Here is a 23580-nt window from a genome sequence, read left to right as displayed (position 1 = left end):
AAGATGGGGAAGAGGAAAGTGAAAGAGAAAAGAAAGATTGATGACTGAAGAGGAAATCATAGCATACCATGATTCAAGAAGAGAAAACAACTGTAATTGTCAGTAGTCGTAAGGTATCTACATATTTAATCAATTAGAAGGTGACAAACGCCTGTGAAGGAAGGAAAAGATTCTGGGACCACAGAGATATTCCAGGTAAACCTATACATTTATAAGACTAAAAAACAGACAATTTCCCAACCTCTTATTTTACTGGAGGTTGACTAGAGATGCAATGACTCATTCGGGAATCATACTTGTTTAAATGCCAACTGACAGCAAACTATTTTTGAAACGTCACTTTGGAATTATACTCAAAATTAGTTTTAAAAAAAGACGCACTTCATCACATTTATGTAACATTTTTAACCCAAAACATTATTCCGGCTGTTTCTAAAATAATGTTTTTCTAGTATTGTATACAGTGGACACATTCAACTAGAATTGATCACTCACAAAACTATACTTACATATTCCTTCACGTTTTTCGTTTTCACAGCTTTGTATGAATAATATGCAGGATAAAGCATTCCAAACACCAACCTAAAAGCAAAAAGTGCAAGAAGATGAATCAAACATGACAATGGTTTCAATAGCTCATGAAAATTTCACCTGATAGAAAAGTAGACAGTACATGGAAAACACATGACGGTGTAAATGTATACAAAACCTTGGTGTATAAACTATAGCCACTCAGAAAAGCAAAGGGAAAAAAAATATTTTTTGAAAACCAAAGGATAGTTTCAATATTTTACACAGGCTTATAGGAACAAAAGATTTATTTAAAAAAATGGCCATTTAAAATCTTTTATTCCACAAAAAATATTCTGTGGATCCCGAACATTTTGGAAAATGGAATTATTTGTGCAAAATTTGTGCAAAATTGCGGAAAGTAAAATAAAAATTGTCCTCAGCCTATGAGTCAGAAATTACCACAGGCAACACTTTACTGTATGCAAATCCCATTTTTTATCCATGGGATGCAAACCTAAAACAGACATAATGTTTCCACACACACACAATTTGTGATAATGGAAAAAGTGGTCTTTCACTCTGATTTCTAATTATGACAGTGCTGTGAAACAATACTTGATATATTTATTATAATATATATTAAAATAACTCAAAGCACTTTATGACAATTACTAACAGGATTTAATTCTAACAGATAGCATTAAATTATTTCACTAGATCCAAGGAGTGTGTGTGTGTGTGCGTGCGTGTGTGTGTGTATAGACACAGAAATGACATGACGCAGTACACACTGGCATTTTCACGTAATATATCATGGAATTTTTCTCTTCAAATATTAGTCGACAGTATTGATATCTTCACTACATTCCATATTGATATTTGCATGGTTTATTTAAACAGTCCCGTATTTATAGGCTTTTGGTTAATTTCCAGATTTCTGCTATCGTGCTGTCCTTAGCCACTCAGTCATGTCTGACTCTTTGCGACTCCATAGACTGTAGCCTGCCAGGCTCCTCTGTCCACAGGGATTCTCCAGGCAAGGCTACTGGAGTGGGTTGCCAGCCCTCCTCCAGGGGATCTTCCCAACCTAGGGATCGAACCAGTGTCTCCTGTGTCTCCTGCATTGGCAGGCAAGTTCATTACCCCTAGTGCCATCTGCGAAGCCTTTCTTAAGGCACAGGAGGAGTTATTTCCTCAGGGCAAGAATTCTAAAAAGGAATTTTCTTCAAACTTTCCTCTGTAGTCTAAATAATATTGTGACCACACTGTCAAAAATTGTATTTTTCTGTGGTCATAGTTTCATAGCCAAAATTTAGACCAGCTAGTGCTCAAATTGGCCCTGATAACAATGGCAGATTGGTCCCAGCAGGGATTGTCCCTCTGGGGAATTAGGGGTCTTAGTTTGATCAGCCCCAGGATGTTGATTATAGGAGAAAGTCTTGGACATAAGGGAACTTCAGTCCACTTTCCTATCCTATGTTAATAAAGAGCTCATATTTTTAGGCCATTTTTCTTATCCTTGGATCACAGGTATAGATAGGTTGACCAGTCATTAAAAAACTTTTTTCCAAGAAGTTCCCAGGTGGGGTGTGGAAACTTGGAGGAAGTGCTTCCCGTATTAGCTTGAGCAGCTTGTACCAGATGTCTTCACACTATTGCACATAATACAAAAAACATTTCTGTGCACACAGATACTCACTTCTTGGTTGTGATGTTGCTGCTTCAAAGAGTATAGACATTTTTGCCTATTACCAAATATGCCCTGCAGAGGAGTTCTACTTCACATTCCTATACATTGCCAATCGTGTGTATCATGATTTTTTAAAAAAGTCTGCCAGCTAAATAAGAGATACATAATCATCTCATATGTTTTAATAGTTAAAGTATGAGTTTTTTCCCAAGTGTTCACTGGTTTCTGATACATGAAGTGTATGATATTCTGTTGTCTACTTTCCTTTTTGGTTTATTTTAAAAAAGAGTTTTAGAATAGTTTTATTTTTACAGAGAAGTTGAAAAGATAGTATAGATAGTTCCCAATAGCCTACACTGAGTTAGTCCTATTAATACTACCTTGTATCAGAGTATGGTATATTTGTCATAATTAATAAATCACTTAAACTATATTATTAACTAAAGTCCAGGCTTCCCTGGTGGCTCAGATGGTAAAGAATCTGCCTGCAATGTGGGAGACCTGGGTTTGATCCCTGGGTTGGGAAGATCCCCTGGAGAAGGGCATGGAAACCCATTCCAGTACTCTTGCCTGGAGAATTTCATGGACCGAGGAGCCTGTCCGTGGGTTATAGTCCATTGCGTTGCAGAGTCAGACATGACTGAGTGACTTTCACAAAGTCCATACTTTATTCAGATTTCTTACAGTTTTTACCTAGCATCCTTTTTCTGTCCCAGGATCCCATTAAAGATAGCATATTTATAGCTAGTTGTCTTCCCTCCTTAGGACTCTTGGCAGTAACAATTTCTCAGACTCCTTGGGAAATGATCTGGACAGTTTTGAGGAATACAGATCAACTACACTGTTGGAATACCAGACCACCTGACCTGCCTCTTAAGAAATCTGTATGCAGGTCAGGAAGCAACAGTTAGAACTGGACATGGAACAACACACTGGTTCCAAATAGGAAAAGGAGTACATCAAGGCTGTATATTGTCACCCTGCTTATTTAACTTATATGCAGAGTACATCATGCAAAATGCTGGACTAGATGAAGCACAAGCTGGAATCAAGATTGCCAGGAAAAATATCAATAACCTCAGATATGCAGATGACTCCAGCCTTATGGCAGAAAGTAAAGAAGAACTAAAGAGCCTCTTGATGAAAGTAAAAGAGGAGAGTGAAAAAGTTGGCTTAAAGCTCAACATTCAGAAAACTAAGATCATGGCATCCAGTCCCATCACTTCATGGCAAATAGATTGGGGAAACAGTGGCAGACTTTATTTTTTGGGGCTCCAAAATCACTGCAGATGGTGATTGCAGTCATGAAATTAAAAAAGACGCTTACTTCTTGGAAGGAAAGTTATGACCAACCTAGACAGCATATTAAAAAGCAGAGATATTACTTTGCCAACAAAGTAGTCAAGGCTATGGTTTTTCCAGTAGTCATGTATGAATGTGAGAGCTGGACTATAAAGAAAGCTGAGCTCCAAAAATTGATGCTTTTGAACTGCGATGTTGGAAAAGACTCTGGAGAGTCCCCTGGACTGCAGGGAAATCCAACCAGTCCATCCTAAAGGAAATCAGTCCTGAATATTCATTGGAAAGACTGATGTTGGAGCTGAAATGCCAATACTTTGATGTATTCTGATGGAAGAGCGGACTCATTTGAAAAGACCCTGATGCTGGGAAAGATTGAAGGCAGGAGGAGAAGGGGACGACACAGGATGTGATGGTTGGATGGCATCACCAACTCAATGGACATGAGTTTGAGTGAACTCCGGGAGTTGGTGATGGACAGAGAGGCCTGGCGTGCTGCAGTCCATGGGGTCGCAAAGAGTTGGACACGACTGAGCGGCTGAACTGAACACTGTAGAAAACTGCTCGACAGGCATTTGCTGATGTTTTTCTCATGATTAGATACGGTATGGTTTTGGTGAGGAAAATCACAGAAGCACAGTTCTATCACATCATATTATATCAAGGGCACATACTAGTAGCGTGACTTATCACTGTTTCGGCAGCCCTGAACACCAGGCTGAAGCAGTGTCTGTTCGATTTGCCATTGTAGGTTCCTCCCCGCCCTGAGCTGCTTTCCATGCTGTAGTCTTGGGAAGGAAGTCACAACGCACAGGCCATGCTTGAGTGAGGAGCTGATCTCTACCTCCTTGAGGGTGGAGTAGCTATATAAATTATTTGGAATTCTTCTGCATGGGAGATTTGTCTATTATTCCCCAGCCATTTATTCAATAATTTATTTACATCAATATGTACTTGTATGTTTATTTTACACTTTTTAGGTTTTAATCTACTTGTTACTCAAAAGCTTTGAACGTTGGGAGATCTTTCAGTTAGTTCCTGTGTCCCTTTGATACACCTCTATAATTGGGAGGGACTTTTTTTTTAAGCAATTACTAATTACTTTCTGGCACTATAAAATGGACCTGGCTCATACCATGTAATAATTCCTGTTGCATTCCTAGAATCAGCCACTTCTCCATGGAGCCTTGGTTTCCTTTATTGGACAGTGGTATTTAAGACTGTCTGGTATTTAAGATCTGAGTGCTAAGTGTGCTCATTGTTACTGGAGTGTAGGTGATTCAAGGCCCTTGTGTGTTTTGTATGTTAGCCAATATCTTTCTAGGTTATTATCTTTTGATTTTGTTTATGAAGTTTGCTCAAATACATAATGTATTATGTTTGCCAGGGCTGCCATAACAAAATACCACAGGCTGGATGGTTAAAACAGCTGTTTATCGTCTCATAGTTCTGATGGCTGGAAGTCCAAGGTCAAGGTGTGGGCTAGTTTAGTTTTTTCCTGAGGTCTTTCTCTTGGATTGCAGGTGGTCACATTCTCACTGTGTCCTCATATCATACCTTGGTCTGTGTGTGTGTCCTAATCCCTTCTTCTTGTAAGAATACCAGTCATATTGGATTACGGCCCACTCTGAATACCTCATTTTAGCTTACTTGCCTCTTTAGAGATCTTATCTCCAAATACAGTCACATTCTGAGATTACTGGACGTTAAGACTTCAACATACAAGTTTTGGGAGAGGGACACCATTCAGCCCATAACACATACTAATTTAAGGACTTTCAAATAAGTGTTTCCATTTAAATATGCATTCTTAGACTGAGAGCAAGTGACTATATCTTTATATGAGAGATATAGAGAAAGACAGATTTTTAGTGCATTTATAGTTTATCTGAGGGAGGGGGGATGGGCTATAAATCCCTGGTGAGTCATCCTTCAGAAAGCTGAACCATGCGTTCCGGGCTCATGTCACCAGGTCTGAGGAATAACAAGTATTCTCCTGCTCGGGATTTTATCCTCACCAACTGAAAGCATCGTTAATACTCTCAGTTATCTAATACTACTACCCTGTGAATGCTACCTCACCAGAAGCCAATTCCCAGACTCTGGCTATGAGACTTTTAGCTGTGCCACAGAGCCTAGGGCATTTCAGTTTAACACGGGCACCTTACAAGGCACAGAGGCTTTCCACCTTAGTGGTTTCTAAGCAATCAGTTGACTTAGCACCTGAGGTGTAAACGAGAACACAGCTCTCAGGTCTGCTATGGGTTCATCCTCACTGCCAACCTAAGGTATAATCCCACCATCAACCACCGCAGATAAAGGTTTACATACTCAAGTTAATCATTTCAGTCTACTTTGTATTTCCTTTCACAACCGGGACACAATCAACATATTTTCTTCCATATTCTCATACAACCTAGTACTAGTAGCTGGGTTTAAATTCAACATGAACTTCTCCATCACTGTCAGTGTATGAATCTTTTACTTCTTCTTCCCCGGCTATATCACGCATTCAATCTGTCACTCAGGTTTCTCCTCGGGGCGCACCCATGCCTCCATCCTCTTTTATTTATATACCGGTGGCCGGTGATACATCTGGACTTGTGCCATCTCATCTGACTTACTCAATGGTTTTCCCGACACAGCTTCTGGCTCCACGGTCAGATCAGTCTTCCTAACACAGCAGGTGTGTTAGGAAGACTGATCACACCTTGCTTACAGACTTTAGTAGCTGGCCTCTTCACCTGCTTGCCAACCGGCCCATGTGGGGACTCATCAGAACGTAATTTGGAAAACCACTGCCTTATATGAATCATCTGTTCCAACATGGTTTCCTTAATATGCCTCTTGTATTTCTACTTCAGTCCTGGAGTGTGCGCTTCCTGCCTGCGATGTCTCCTTCCCTCCTTATCCTCCCCTCCCTCCTCTCCTTTCTTTCTTCTATTTTTTTTTCCTGGCTTAATTAACTTTTTCCCCATCAGGATTCTACCCTCTTCCAGAGACTTCTAAATTACTTTCATTGTAAATTTTAGAATTTGTTAGCATTACTCGTTTTTCCTTTAGCATACTCTATTTTAGATTGTTTGTATTAATGTATACGTAACTGACTTCGAAAATAATTTTCTTATATATAGTAAGATTTGGTGCTAGTTGGTGCTATGCATACAGGTGTTTTGCCTTTATTTTTTAACCTCTGTATTGAACAGAACCAGTCAAATGAACAAATATTATGTCCCTAACACCTAAATGTTGTAAAGAGTAGAAACCAATAATGTATTTCATTTGGAACACGGAAAAGATTAAATGTCTTAGTGAATAGTGGGACAATTTTTAAAGACCACCACTGTTCATATTATAATTTATTGCTCCAATGAGAATATACTGGATAATTTATTACTAACATTGTAATATTTTCTCAGTTATTTTTTGGGTTCATTTCCTTTAATATTGGGCTCTACTGTAGATGTTTGCAACCTGGGAGGTCAGGCATAAAGCCAAAGCATGAGCACATAGTGTACAAAAGCAAATAAAGTTTATTTTAGAAGGCCACCTACAAGATAAACTTACAGTTTAGAAAGGGAGTATTTACTACAAATAAAGTTGACCTATAAATATGAATATCATTTCAGTTACAGAGGCAGGAAGAAATAGTTGCTTATTTCCTCTTAATCTTATTTTTGCCTAAAGAGGCGAGAACTTTGCCAAAATACTCATAATACCCTTTCCTCCCGTTAAGGTAAAGTTGCCTATATGAACACTGACTATGCTGAAAAACACTGCTTAAAAAAGGAAATAAAATTTATGGGAATGCAGTAGTGAGGATGGTTCTTGTATCATTTTTCATATATGAAAAATACTTGAAATAGCTATCTTCTGGACAGATGTTAAGACACAATCCAACTTCCACCAAAATTGTCTGAAAATTACATGTTCAAAGGGCAATCTAAGAAGCAATGAATAAGGGTGCGCTCAATACTAGAATTAATGTCATCAAAGCATAAAAGTTAAGCATCAATTCATATAAAAACTGATTAAATACTTTTCTGATTAAGATTCTAAAAACAAAGTTATTGTAGAATTTTTGGAAGATATACAAAAGCACTAAAAAGACAATAAAAATCACCAAGAAATTCCATGACTGAATAAGCCATCTTCTTTTATAAATGTATTTGTTACAATTTTTACAAAACTTTTCACAAGCCTGATATATCAAAGTCTTTCAAACTTTAAAAAATGCATCAATAATATTTTAATAAACTGATCAATTTAACATTTAAACAAATTACAAAAGCACTAATTCCAAGGATTTAAACTTCCTTTTTTATTACTCTTGTCATTCTTTGAAAAACACTGAAAGGGCTTCCTTGGTGGCTCAGTGGTAAAGAATCCGCCTGCCAATGCAGCAGACACGGGTTTGATCCCTGAATCCAGGAAGATTCCACATGCCGCAGAGCAACTAAGCCCGTGTGCCACAACTACTAAGCCTGTGCTCTAGAGCCCAGGAACCACGTGTCAGAACTGCTGAAGCCTGCATGTCCTAGAGTCCAGGCTCGGCACCAAGAGAAGCCGTCACAATGAGAAGCCCAGGCACTGCAATGAAGAGTAGCCTCTGCATGCTGCAACTAGAGAAGAGACCTAGCAACAAAGAACCAGCACAGCCAAAAATAAATAATTAAAAAAATGAAAAATAAAGCCACACACAAATAGAACAGTGTTAATAAAACAAATCCCTCTATCAGCTAGTTTTTTTTAAATTATAGTAGATTTACAACGTTGTAATTGCTGTAGTAAATCAACTATACTTCAATTAAAAAAAATTGTCACCCTGCTTATTTAACTTATATGCAGAGTACATCATGAGTAACGCTAGGCTGGAAGAAGCACAAGCTGGAATCAAGACTGCCGGGAGAAATATCAATAACCTCAGATATGCAGAGGACACCACCCTTTTGGCAGAAAGTGAAGAGGAACTAAAAAGCCTCTTGATGAAAGTCAAAGAGGAGAGTGAAAAAGTTGGATTAAAGCTCAACATTCAGAAAACTAAGATCATGGCATCCAGTCACATCACTTCATGGGAAACAGATAGAGAAACAGTGGAAACAGAGCCAGACTTTATTTTGGGGGGCTCCAAAATCACTGCAGATGGTGACTGCAGCCATGAAATTAAAAGACGCTTACTCCTTGGAAGAAAAGTTATGACCAACCTAGATAGCATATTCAAAAGCAGAGATATTACTTTGCCAACAAAGGTCCGTCTAGTCAAGGATATGGTTTTTCCAGTGGTCATGTATGGATGTGAGAGTTGGACTGTGAAGAAAGCTGAGCGCTGAAGAATTGATGCTTTTGAACTGTGGTGTTGGAGAAGACTCTTGAGAGTCCCTTGGACTGCAAGGAGATCCAACCAGTCCATTCTGAAGGAGATCAGCCCTGGGATTTCTTTGGAAGGAATGATGCTAAAGCTGAAACTCCAGTACTTTGGCCACCTCATGCGAAGAGTTGACTCATTGGACAAGACTCTGATGCTGGGAGGGATTGGGGGCAGGAGAATGGGTCGACAGAGGATGAGATGGCTGGATGGCATCACTGACTCGATGGATGTGAGCCTGAGTGAACTCTGGGAGTTGGTGATGGACAGGGAGGCCTGGAGTGCTGCAATTCATGGGGTTGCAAAGAGTCGGACACGACCGAGTGACTGAACTGAACTGAATTGCTGTAGTATAGCAAAATGACTCAGTTATACAGATACATGTATTCTTTTTCATACTCCTTTTCATTATGGTTTATCCAAGGATACTGAATACAGTTTACTGTGCTATAAGGTAGGCTCTTGTTTATCCATTCTATATATAATAGTTGGCATCTGCTAACCTATAACTCACAATCCATCCTTCCTCCACCCCTACCTCCTGGCAGCCACAGGTTTGTTCTGAGTCTGTTTCTGTTTGCTGGATGGGTTCATCTGTGTCATGTTTTAAATTCCATACATAAGCGATACCATATAGTATTTGTCTTTCTTTTTCTGACTTACTTCACTTAGTATGATAATCTCCAGTTGTACCCATGTTGTTGCAAATGATGCTATTTTGTTCTTTGTTATGGTTGAGTAGTATTCCCTTGTATATACGCACTACATCTTTATCCATTCATCTGTTGATGGACATGTAGGTTGTTTCCATGTCTTGGCTATTGTGAATACTGTTGCTATGAACATAGGGGTGCATGCATCTTTTTGAATTATAGTTCTGTCTGGGTATATGCCCAGGAGTGGGATTGCTGGATCATATGATAATTCTATTTTTAGCTTTCTGAGGAAGCTCCATACTGTTTTACATCATGGCTGCACCAACTTACATTGCCACCATTGAAGGAGGATAACTGCCTTTATCTCCACACCCTTTCCAGCACTTATTTGTAGACTTTTTAATGATGGCCATTCTGACAGGTGTGTAATTTTGATTTTCATTTCTCTAATAATTAGTGGTGTTGAGCATCTTCTCATGTGCCTATTGGCCATATGTATGTCTTTGGAGGAATGTTTAGTTAGGTCTTCTGCCCATTTTTTTGATTGGGTTGTTTTTCTGTTGTTGTTGAGTTACATGAGCTGTTTTTATATTTTGGATATTAAGCCCTTGTCTGTTGCACTGTTTGCAAATATTTTCTCTGTCTGTAGGTTGTCTTTTCATTTTGTTTATGGTTTCCATTGCTGTGCAAAAGTTTGTAAGCTTGATTAGGTCCCACTTGTTTATTTTTGTTTTTATTTCTAGTGCCTTGGGAGACCTAAGAAAACATTGGTATGATTTATGTCAGAGAATATATCACGTAGTTTTAAAAATTAACAGTGATCCAGTCTTAACATTTTGACATTATCTTTTCAAGTTTCTCTACAATCTTACAATATTATCTTAACATTTTAAAGACCAATATTAAAAAAAGTTCTAATTATGTTATAAAATATCATAATTTAAACAATCAATTGATATCTTAGAGCACATAAATTTTTATCCTTAAAAGTCTTTCTATAATGACTACTAATAGCAATTATTTATCAACATTTTATATTAGGCAGTATATTAAACACTTTTGAGATATCATTTCAACTTAGTTTTCATACTAACACCTAGAGATAGGTGATATTTTCATACCTATTTTATAAATGCAAAAACTGAGCCTTACAGAAGTTTTAAAAAAATCCAGCGTCAAATATCTTGTAAGTTTATTGGCTACATTCGAAGTCAGGCATTCTCACTGCAAAATCCACACTTAAACTGTTTATTTCCTAATGACATATCGTAGAAGTGGAATAGCTAAGTCAAAGGGGCTGAGATTTTGAAGATCTTTGATATATATTGCCAAATTGCTCTTTGGAAAAGTAACAATTTATATTCTTTTAAGGAATGTATAAAATACCCATTTAAGGACTACGTAATAACACAAAAGTCAAACAAGTAAAATACAGTAGGAGATTCGGTAGGCATTTTTTCCAGTGGATGAATCGTGTTTTTAAGATAATATATTGATTAGAAAAATCACATGGTACATAAATTGATACTTAGAGGAAAACATCCCCAAATATTATAGTTAATGATGCTAACATTTAATTTCAGAACTATCTTAATTTTCCCTGAATTATCTTTGTATTACAAGTTACTGCTCTAATAATAGAATTGCAACTGTAGTTTGTTAAAAGTAAGCATAACAAATAGCTTATTGCTGGTAATAAACCATATAACACCAATACGTAATATGACCATACTCATTGGCACCCGGGGTTGCTCAGTTGGCAAATTCTCCTTATTCCACTGCTTTCAGAATCATGCTCCCAAAAAAACAAAAAATGTTAATTATAGTGTTCTGTCACATTAAAGGAGAAACTCAATGAGAAGAGAGATTAACTAAAATGGAATAGCTAATATTAAAGAAACAAAACATAGGATCGAAAATCAGAATGATGAAAGACAGATGTACCAGGCTCGTTATGGCGAGTCAGTCATAATTCACAAGATACCATGTACAGTCTTAAAGAGCAATGCAAAATAAAACATTCCAGGCCCTCATCACAGAGTATAAACAAACCCCATCTGCCTGTAATTCACTTTACACTGAAGACTGATACCAGTGAAATGAACATAAAATAGCCTGGCCTAAGGATAGTAAACGTGCGGAGGTCTCCCAGCTGTTCATTCCTGTGACCAAGAGAGAAACTGCTACTCATTCACTGCACTCTTTTCTGCCGACCCTGGTCTCGGAAACTTGTCAACACAGCACCAACATGAGTTCACAACAAAGGACAGAGGCTAAGTGGATTTAACTTGCCCTTCCTTTTTGCTTTTGGCCATCCTTGTTTTAAACCTTTATTTCTCTAGGTGGTGTCATCCTAAATTTGGATCAAGCTCAACTACCAGGTTATGTTCTTAAACATCACACGTCTCTTCTTTGAGGGAAAGTCACTTTAACGGAATTATTATTACTTTTTAATAATACATTCTTGTTTCTTCTTGAGGTACAGTATAAGAAACTGCCATATGAAACCCATGACTATAAATAACAGGGGAAAAGTATTAAGAGCATTGTGTATTATATTGGTATTCCTGTATATTAAATCTCATATGTGAGATTTACCTTGGAATTCAGTACTTAGCTTTCTTTGAAAAAATGATGCCCTACCTTCTATCTGATAAGAATTATATTGCTCCTTTTTTCCCTACCGACTAGTTGCCAGGAAGCCGATAACGCAAAATTTGTTGTTCAATCATGATGAGCCTTAGGACTGGCATATTTATACAGTACTTGTATTCACAGGTTTTTATTTTCTATTTTGATTGCTATTTTTTCCTAGTCTTAATTAATTTTTCTTTATTTTCTAACATATACATTTGGCAAATGATTTCTCAGATAATTTGAAAAAACACAACAGAGCATAAACAAATAGTCAAAATGTACTGGTCACGACGACTAAGCACAGAATTCAGCTCTATGGTACCAGAGAACCAAAAAGGCATTGTTTAGTTTGGGTAGCTGAGTTTGGGAACCATAGGTGGTTCCCCAACTTAGCCACATGTTAAAATATTTTGGAGGGCTTCTTTTTAAATACTGTTTTTGTTGTTGTTTAAAATGTATAGGTAATCTAAAAAATAAAGTAGAAAATGTAAAGTAAAAAATCTCCCATTTTGAAACACTATTTCACCAAAGAAGGATGCAAACAATTTCCAGAACAGCTTATGGTCAACTAATTTGAATATAGAAAACACATGAATAGTCAAAATGGTAAATACTCAAACTCCTCATTTCCTAATTATCTTATTCAATTTTGCTATGCTCTTGAAGTTATTTATGGCTATTCTATGTGTGCAGTGGAAATACTAAGTACTGTGGATGTCTCGTCCCAGCTCCACGCTTGGTGACATCACACTGGTAGTGTGAAACAGGCTATTATTGTTGGAAGTATTTACATCATGGAAATTGGTAAATGATATGAATCAGTCCCTTTGCTCCCGTTGTTAAGCATTCCCAGCACTCCACTGCCTATATGTCTTTTAGCCAAGTGAAACTATAGTGTGCTTTTATCAGGAGGACAATGAAATACTATATGTAGAAAGAATTCACAGAATTTAGTGAAAACAAAAAGGCAGGCTATTCTGGCATCCAAGTTTATATTTATAAAAGGCTTCATGCAAGATAAAGAGGGCAAATGTATTTTGCCCTTTCTGTTTGAAGGTTAGGTCTCTAACAGTAACACAGACTCTGAGTTTTTAGAATAAAATCAGAATCTTAAACAAGAGGGAATTTTAGAAACAATCTATTTTATAACAGTAGTTTTCTGAATTTTTTCAAAGTAGTATTTTTCCCCTCAGAGGAAATCTTTCTTGGGATCATCAAAAAATAAGAGATGAATGCAAATAAATGAGGCAAATGTGTTAAGTTGTCCTAGAGAATTCAATTTAGTTTCACTGATTGTAGAATCCTCGGAGGAATCCTAAACCCTTAAACTATTTGAAAAGCTCTCTATAAATGGTTTGTTGTTGCTGCTGCTGCTGTCGCTTCAGTCGTGTCCGACTCCGTGCGACCCCATAGACAGCAGCCCACCAGGCTCCCCTGTCCCTGGGGTTCTCCAGGCAAGAACACTTTAGAAGCTCCCAAATCTGTCCAGATACAAGGAACAACTGGGAATGAGAATCTTTGGAAGTGGGGCCAAAGAATCTGAATTTCTGAATTCTGCGTCTTCAAGAAACTAAGGTGTGACGACATTAGGTTACTTTAGTTTTGGATTAAAGCTGATTATGATTAAGCAATATGCAGTTCATATGCTAAGGTCAAAGTGTATTTTTAAAAGTAATGTGAAAATGACTATAGGCTATCTTGACTTTTGCCAAACTCCGTCCTTACTTAAACACTAAAATAAATGTTAAGAGATTATAAGGAGAAAGTTATATAAAGTGGTAAAAATTAGTAAATCCTTGAAAATAACAAATTTGTGCCTGTTTATGGCCAAATGATTACAGTTGGTACAGGGTCCAGTGATAACCCATGTATCTGTGTATATCTTGCTAAATGAGTCATTATGCTACTGTTTAAACTTCTGCCATCAAGTAGCAGAAGTTCATGCATGATTACCGCAAAATAATACACAACTTTGTATTATACAAATTTTAAGAAAAGATCTGTTGCTAAGAATTCTCTAGTAGAGAATTCCCACTTAGTAAAACACGTGGTCTTAAAGAAAGTATGAAAATTACAATCAGGAATAAAAAGCCCATGAGAAAAGCCCCAACCCTGAATACTTTAACCAGTGATACAAGTTTAAAACTGCCGAGGAGAAAAAAAAACACAGTAAAAAAAAAAAATTCCTTTGTAAGACTTTATACATGTTTTAATTATAGTCATCAAGAGCTATGAAGCTTGGAATTTTCATGTCGTCAGAGCTAAACTTCTAACTTTACTTCAGAGCTCTAATTTCTACTCTAAAAGGAAACCTAAAGATAACACTAAAGGGAAGAAATCAATCCACAGCAAATCAGACTAGCATTTCATCATCCTGTTCTCTCCCCTGGCCATCACCTCACCCTCCAACTACCAGGCCTACTGTGTGGTAGACCCAGACTAAAGAAAAATATTCAAAAATAATGCTGAACTCAAAACAGAATATCCTAGAGAATCACCAGCTTTTGAGGCCCTCAAGGAACTAGGCTTCCTGTGGATAGTGCTGTATAGAATGCCATAATAACTAAAAGAAGACAACGTTTCCTAAAGTCGACAGCATTCCCCAGTGTACCAGGCCTAATTTTTCCATTCTAATCGTCACTACAAATAAGAAACTCATACATAGGATAGGTATTATTGTTCTATCTCTATAGATAAGGCTCAGAAACCAATGATATTATGAATAAAGTACCCACCAAGTATCGAAGCCAAAGCAAAATACAGAACTTCCAATTTTAAAACCTGTGTTCTTTGCTCTATACCAAAAAACTCTGTAATTCATACAGTGTGTAACCCCTAGCATATATCTTCAACATCAGTAGTTGAATGAAAATCAATGTTCACAAGTTATCTAAGTAATTGTGAATTGTGACCCACTAACGTATTACTGTCACATATAAAAAGATATCTGAGACCCATTTTCTAACATTTTTATTAAAGTGTAGTTGATTTATAGTGTGCCAGTTTCTGCTGTACAGCAAAGTGATTCAGTTTTTTATATCCATACATACATGTAGATAATTCTTTTTCATATTATTTTCATTATGGTTTATTGTAAGATAGTGAACATAGTTAGTTCCCTGTTCTATATAGTAGGCCCTTATTTATATATTATATTTTATAAACACTAGTTTGTATTTGCTAATCCCAAATTCCTAATTTACCCCTCCTCCCTTTTCCCTTTGGTAACCATTGGTCTGCGTGCCGGTTTCTGGCTTGTGAATGAGTTCACCCGTGTCATATTCTAGACTGCACATGTGAGTGATACACTATTTGTCTTTAACTGTCTGACTTACTTCACTCAGTACAGTAATCTGTTGGTTCATCCATGTTGGTGCAAGTGGTATTACTTCATTCTTTTTTATGGCTGAGTAGTATTTCATTGTATATGTGTACCACATCTTCTTTATCCATTCACCTGTCAATGGACACTTAGGTTGCTTCCATGACTTGGCTAATGTGAATACTGCTGTCAGGAACAAAGGGGTGCATGTATCCTTTTGGATTATAGTTTTTTCTGGATACACGCCCAGGAGTGAGATTGCCAGATCATACAGTAATTCTGTTTCTAGCTTTCTAAGGAAACTTCACACTATTCTCCACAAATAGTAACTATATGAATTTACATTCCAACCAACCGTGTAGGAGGGTTCCCTTTTCTCCACACCCTCTCGCCAGCATTTGTTATTTGCAGATATTTTAATGATGGCCATTCTGACCAGCATGAGGGAATACCTCAGGGTAGTTTTGATTTGCATTTCTCTAATAATTAGCGACATTGAGCATCTTTTCATGTTCCTGTTGGGCATCTGTATGTCTTCTTTGGAGAAATGAGACCCATTTTTTGACTGTGTACAAAGTCTACAAAAGGAATATTGACATGTTTAATCAACATTCACATGCTCTACATTCCTATCAAAATTGTTAAGTGGCCATACTTGATGGAGTTAAGAATTACTCACATCATCTGACCAACCCCTGACTCTTGAATAACTCTCAACTCAGAGAAACTATTTCTTTATTTAGCCCCTTAAACACAGGATCTGTTAAAACCCAAACTCAGCATTAGCCCCATCAACATTAAAGATAAGGAGAGTTTGGCTGTAATCTAAAGTTTAAAAAAGGCTTCTGGTGAAGAAAAATTGCACATAAACCACTTCTGGATATGTTGAGAAAACTTCCTCTCTTGAAGTACACGCCTCTACACAAATAAAAAGGAGATGAGTAAGAAAAGCCATAAACATGGGTTCTATGCTGACCTCCAAGTGAACTTCCCTGAATTGAACTCAGATTTAAAATTGCTGCCAAGTCCTCCCACTGTGCATTCATATCTGCTGTGCAATCCATACTGTAGTCATCTACAGTGCCCTCACAAACAAGCATAGCAACTCTCTCCTGGGCTCCAACCAGTCTAAACTGAACTGAATTATTTTCCTTTCAAATAATCTGTTAATTTCTCTCCATTACACAAAAACAGATCGCACTGACGGCATACTTTGTGACAGGCACTGTATATTCCAGAAATAAGGATACCACTGTGAAGTCCCCATTGCTTTTTAATTAAAACTAAACGTGTGATGATTTGGAAATCAAAACAGTCTATTTTCATATTTCTTAAACCACTTCCTTCATTTCACTTGTTCACATCTAATAGGCCTGTTATTTCCAGTTCAATAATTTCTTTTTCTCATGCCACTCCTTAGAGCTAGAACAATCTTTCTATTTATGTTGAGAACTCTCCCTCTTTTCATAGGCATCCTGCGTGTTACTCTTTGTTTAATGAGGTTTAGAGAAGGTTTGGTCTCCTTATTTTGTTAAACAAATAATCAATAACAGAACTCATAAAAATTGAATCACCAGAACGTAAAAATTAAACATTGTGAAAGCATCTAAAGATAGTCTCTATGTTCTCTCCGAGGTGGTCAGCTGATGAGAGGATGTCTAAGTACTTTCTTTGTACAAGCAAATCAGAGAGGAGGGAACTTTATACTATCCTGGGCAACTCATCAACAGAAAAAAGAAAGCAAACATGTGCCAGAATAACTATACCACCGCCTCATTTAATCCTGACATCACTCATAGCAGGAAACCAGCCTGACAGTTTGGCACCAACAAGCTCTCTGGCTCTCAGGAAATGTCACTGTTTCAGGACAGCACTTTTGGATGATCCTACTCCCACTCTTGAGAAATGGTACAGAATCCACCAATTCTGACTTTACAGCTTTTTGCTCCCTAAAAAAAAAAAAAAAAAAAAAAAAAGTGATTAAACAAAGGACAGCTGATATGTCCATTGAAAAGAAAGGGTTGTTAAAATTCCTTGTCATGAGAGAACTGTTTTATGTTAAGGAGACAGAGAAAAAAAAAGCCAGTTAAATGCAATGTGTAATCCCTGATTGAAATCTGTTGTTATTTTTGTTCTGGTTGTTCTTTGTAAAACAATAATGCAGCTACATAAGGTATTATTAGAACAACTTGGGCAATTTGAATACAGACTGTACTTTAGCTGTTAATATCTTATCATTGTTATTTTCTTAGGTGATATTAATCATGTGGCTATACAAAAGAATGCACTTGTTTAGGAGACACAGTAATCAGGACTAAAATGTTATAATGTCTTCAATTTACTTTTTTAAAATACAAATTTAATTTTACTATAGATTTACAAAAAAATTATAATGACAGAACAGACAGTTCTCATGTACCATACATGTATAATATCATATATGAAATAAGTCGCCAGTCCAGGTTCAATGCATGATACTGGATGCTTGGGGCTGGTATCTGGGATGACCCAGAGGGATGATACGGGGAGGGAGGGGGGGAGGTTCAGGATGGGGAACACATGTAAGTAATTAACCTCCAATTAAAATAAATATATTTATATTTATAGTATGGTACATTTGCACAGTTAATGAACTATTAACAATACATTATATTTAATTAAAGTTCATATTTTACTCAGATTTGCTTAGTTTCTGAAATCCTACGGACAGAGGAGCCTGATGGGCAACAGTCCATGGGATCACAAAGAGTCAGACATGACTTAGCAACTAAACAACAAATTTTAGGATACCATCTGGAATCTCACTCCATTTGTGACATGACATTTAATCACCATGTCACCCCAAGCAACCCAAAAAGTTTCCCAAACCTTATTTTTTATGATTTGATAGTTCTGAAGATTACTGGTCAAGTAATTTTTATAATGTCCCTCAACTGGTACCAGGGTAGGGGTTTGGGGAGGAATACCACAAAGATAATGTGTCGTTTTCCTGACATATCAAGGGTACATATGATCAACCCTTATCACTGATGACAACCTGGATCATGTGGCTGTAGAAGAAATTATCAGGTAAGGTTACTAAATACTCCCTGCCAAAACACTGCCCCACTTCCCATACCATACCTTTTGGAAGGAAATGACTATATACAGCCTATATACTTAAGGAATGAAGTTATGCTCCACCTCTATGAGGGCAGAGTATTTACATAAATTATTTGTGATTCTTCGGCATGGGAAATTTTTCTATTCTCTTCCATTCATTGATTAAACCATCATTTCTATCAGTATGAACTTTGGGCTCTAACACAATAGTACTTTATTTTGCTGCTCAAATTGTTCTAGATTTGGTCACTGGGATCTCTTTTAGTTGACTTTTATGTCCCTTTGATACACCCCCCATCATTGTTTTTATTTTTATCTTTTTTGAACACTTTGTTATTGTGTGATACTAAAAGATGGTCAAGGTTCATCTTGTATATTTCTTGTCCCATTCCTAGAATTAGCTGTTTCTCCAAGGAGTGCTCCAATTAGCTATTTCTCCAAGAATACATTTCTTTTACTAGAGAAATAGATCTGAAACCAAGATATAGGTGCTGGGTGTGCTGATTACAACTGGAGTATTGTTGGTTCTAGGCCTTTTTTGGGTCTATTTTATATCTTAACTAATACTGATTTTGTTGATGAATTTTGCTAATATGAATATGTTATACATTTGTGAACCTTTGTATTAAATGTCTGCATTTATATCAGATAAGCCTTTCTTATGCTGAGAGCAAGGAAATACTTGTATCTCTCTATATGTTTAGTTCATATGGAGTTTATTTTATTGGCGGCGGGGGGCGGGGGGGTTGGGGGGGATGGGCTGTAAATTCCTGGTGACTTTCTTACCCTTCACAAAGCTGAACCATTGGTTTGGGACTCATGTCACCAGGTCAGAGGAATTACAAGTCTTCTGCTGGGGATTTTATCTTCACCACCAGGAAACCACATCGTTAACAGTCTCTGCCTTACCTAACAATACTATACCCTGAGAATGTTACTTCACCAGAAGCCAGTCCCCAGACTCTGGCTATGGGATTTTTAGCTGTGCCACAGAGCCTAGGGTTTTTCAGTTTAACACAGGCATTCTACAAGGCACAGAGGCTTTCCAGCTTAGTGGTTTCTAAGGAATCAGCTGACTTTAGGACCTGAAGTGTAAACAAGAACACAGCTCTCAGGTCTGCTATGGGTTCATCCTCACTGCCAACCTAAGGTATAATCCCACTGTCAGTCACAGCAGTTAAAGTTTACATACTCAAGTTAATCGCTTCAATCCACTTTGTATTTCCCTCTAGAATGTGGACTCAACATATTTTCCATATTCCCATATAATCTAGTATCACTGGATTTAAATTCAATATGAGGTTCTTTTTTTAATGCTTTAAAAGTATCCGTTTTGGGACTTTTCTAGCGATCCAGCAGTTAAGACTGTGCTTCCCACTGCAAGGGGTGTGGGTTCAATCCCTGGTCAAGGAACTAAGATCGTGCATGCCAAATAAATGAATAAGTAAAATACTTAAAAATACCCATTTTATTCATAAATTATAATTATGATGAAGATCTTCTGTAAAACTGAAGACTCTACAAGACCTTTCATGATGAGTTGCCAATGAAGAAGTCCTGTTATGTTGCCAGCCTGGACTGGCTCACCTCTCTGCATCTGTCCATATGTGGCAGCAAGACAGTATTTCTTTTCCTTCCTTTTTAAAAAAAAAACAAAACAAAACTTAATTCTTTCTCTTTATTTCTATTTTTAACTGATGAATAAATGATATTCAGTCCATGGGGTCATGAAGAGTCGGACATGACTTGGTGACTGAACAACAACATAAATGACATTTAACATAGTAATCTCAAATGCACAACATGACTTGATATTTGCATATACTGGAAAATGGTCACCACAATAAGTCTAGTTAACATCCGTCACCATACACAGTTATAAGAATTTTCTGTAAGAACATTTAAAACCTACTCTCTAAACAATTTTCAAATATGCAATACAGTGTTGTAAACTATATCACCATGCTATGCATTACATCCTAGGATTTACTTATAACTGTACATTCTGTACCTTGCGACCCTCCTTACCTGTTACTATCAGTGTATGGATCTTTGACTCCTCCTTCCCCTCCTACAACATCTATCTAATTTGTAACCCAGTCATGCTGGTTTTTCCTTGGTGAGCATCCACACATTCATCCTCTGCTTTTATTTTCAAACCAGTGGCTGAAGATATATATGTTCATGTTCATGTCATCTCAACCTACCTACAGAATGGTTTCCCAACACAGCTGCTGGCTCCACTGTTAGATCAGTCTTCCTAATTGTACTTCCTACACTCACTGTGGCTTCCCTGGTGGCTCAGACGGTAAAGCGTCTGCCTGCAGTGTGGGAGACCCGGGTTTGATTCCTGGGTCAGGAAGATCCCCTGGAGAAGGAAATGGCAATCCACTCCAGCACTGTTGCCTGGAAAATCCCATGGACGGAGGAGCCTAATAGGCTACAGTCCACGGGGTTGCAAAGAGTCAGACACGACTGAGCGACTTTACACTTACTGTACTGACTTAAAGACTTCAATAGCTGGCCTCCTTGCCCGCTTGTGAACCAGCCCATGTGGGAGCTCAAGAGAGCATAACTTGAAAACCACTGCCTTATATAAACCATGTGCTTCAACATGGTGTCCTCAATGTGCCTCTTGTATTTCTACTTGTCCTGGAGTGTGTGCTTCTTGCCTGTAATGCCCCCCTCCCTCATCTTTCCTCTTTGCTACGTGGATCATGCAGCTTTCTCACCTTGTTTATCTGTAGCTGCCATTCCAACAGTGAGAAAAGTTTGGTGTTCGACTCCAGTATATAGTGATTTCAGAACTGTTAACCCATACCTTCATGGGATACAGTTTAAATCAAGTACAGTGGTAAATGCAGTTCTTTTTTACTTTAGCCTTATAGCTCCCAGTAATTTCCAAAGTTACTTAAATCCTCACCCTTTTCCTTCACTCCCTTCAATAAAGTTGTTCAATGTATTTGTAACATAGTTCTGTCATATTCTGTATTCCATCCTGTATTCCTCAATCTCCAAAATGCTTTTAAAAATTTTGCATATATTAAGATTCACTCTTGGTGCTGTAAAGTTGTATGGGTTCTGACAGTGCAACTCACCAGGCTCCTCTGTCCATGAAATTCTCTAGGCAAGAATACTGGAGTGGGTAGCCATTCCCTTCTCCAGGGGATCTTCCCTACCCCAAGGAATGAACCTGAGTCTCCTGCATTACAGGCAGATTCTTTACCATATAAGCCACCAGGGAAGCCTAATGTCATAAATCCACCATTATAGGGTCATAAGGAATAGTTCTATTACCCTATGAAAACCCTTGTGATTTGCCTATTTAACACCCCCAAACCCTGGCAACCACCGCAGTTTAAAATCTCTATAACTTTGGGACCTTCCTGGTTGTCCAGTGGTTAAGACTCTGTGCTTCCACTGCTGTTACTATTGCATAATATATGTATATGTGTGTGTGTGCGCATGTAAGTATGTGTGTATGCACGTGTGTGTGTGTGTCTATATAAATCAACCATTACAAACTGTTAACAACAGATGATTCTAGGTCAAGGGTATTATAGATAGATGTTTATTATATTCTTAAATTTTCTGTAGCATTAACATTATTCAATAAAAAACAGTGAAATACATTTACAAAAGAAGGTAAGAAAGAATGAAAGCCATATAACAGCATTTTCATTAAGTATTTTTTCCTCAAATGATTAAGTATGTATGTTTTTGCTTAAATACATCCCTTTGAAAACATGTAACTAGATTTGTTCTGTTATGCTACCTATAATCTGTCTTTAATTAGAACTGCTAGTCCATTAATGTTTATTGCAATTCTGATGCATTTAGGGTTTAAATCTTATTCTGTACTTTATATTTTTTCTACCTGTGCCTTTTCTTTTCTTCTTTGGAATGAATGTGGCCTAGTTCTTTATAGTTCTTTGGTTTCTAGTTTTATGCTATTATACAACTCATATTGGATGAATCCTTGGTAGCGTTTCCTGTCCCAACATGCCCCATGAGAACAGGAAAACCAAAACAAGGTCATCCGGTTTCAGGAAATGCCTGTGAGTGAAAGGTAGCTTTAGTGTTCCCTTTACCTTGCTGGGCTTTTGGCCTCTGAATAACATACTTCCGAGTCAGTTTGGTGGTGTATTTTTAAAAAAACAGAAGGCATTTATTTTGATTTGTAGAGGAGATCACTATTAAACATCGTATTTCCCAGCCATTCCATATAACAATAGCATTTTCTTTACATAATACTGAATGGTTATAAAGTTTTAGATTATGTTGCCAACTGGTGTTTTATTTTCATTTTATTTATAAGAATATTCAGGGTCCTAATAGCTTTCATCAACAGTATATTTTGAAATGTTATTAAATATTTTATCTAGCATTTTTTCATGTTCTCAGTGGGAGTGCCCATCACAGTTACATTTTTGTCCACCAGACCACTGAAAATGAAACTTTAAATTGCTCTTTAAATTTTCAGAGGCTTTGTTCTAAAATGGACAGTCAGAACAATCTATAAGAAGAAAGGAAATCAGTCTCTTAGGCATTTCTGGGGCCAGAGGACACAAGTTGAGATGTGGGAGTTGCCTATATGTGATGTGAATTATGTAAATCAGCCACCTAAACTACTGATTATACATGAGAGTTCCTAACATTATTTGATGCTTATGGTAAAAGAGCTTTTCTTAAAATTAGTCTTATATTCAGAAATAGATTTTTCCCCTTGAAATGTACAGCCATTCAAATTTTAGGCCAAATTTGAATGATGTCAATTTCTATTCAATCTTAAAAATTTAATAGTATAAAATAAAACATTAGGAAGCTTTAATTCTTCTTCCCAAAGATATATATAAAGAGGATGGAAATGTGGTTCAGCATTACATAATGTTGCCACCCACTCCAGAAACAGAAATGAGTGCCTAGCAACAGGAAAGGGTCATCTCAGGAGAGTGCTGATTGCTCATTGGAGCATTCTAAACACAGATGCTTTTCT

At 37.2% G+C, this 23580-nt stretch overlaps 1 protein-coding gene across 7 annotated transcripts in view; it reads right to left on the bottom strand.

Moving 5' to 3' along the window:
* The window catches only part of REEP3 (receptor accessory protein 3), a 100653-nt gene that overhangs the window by 50906 nt on the left and 26167 nt on the right, over positions 1-23580 (bottom strand). For 3 of the 7 annotated variants that reach the window (XM_069571799.1, XM_069571804.1, XM_069571802.1), the window contains exon 2: positions 510-582. In XM_069571799.1, the coding sequence (XP_069427900.1) occupies positions 510-582 (73 nt within the window). Of the gene's footprint in view, positions 1-509; positions 583-15495; positions 17432-20111; positions 20222-23580 lie in introns of those variants that run through there. The other 4 variants (XM_069571801.1, XM_069571800.1, XM_069571803.1 and 1 more) reach the window with 4 other exon arrangements.

This window comes from Ovis canadensis, chromosome 25 (assembly GCF_042477335.2).
Source record: "Ovis canadensis isolate MfBH-ARS-UI-01 breed Bighorn chromosome 25, ARS-UI_OviCan_v2, whole genome shotgun sequence".
In the NCBI taxonomy this organism is placed as follows: Eukaryota; Metazoa; Chordata; class Mammalia; order Artiodactyla; family Bovidae; genus Ovis; species Ovis canadensis.
Note: the sequence above shows the minus strand (reverse complement) of the source record. Positions and strands in the feature narration are given on the sequence as shown.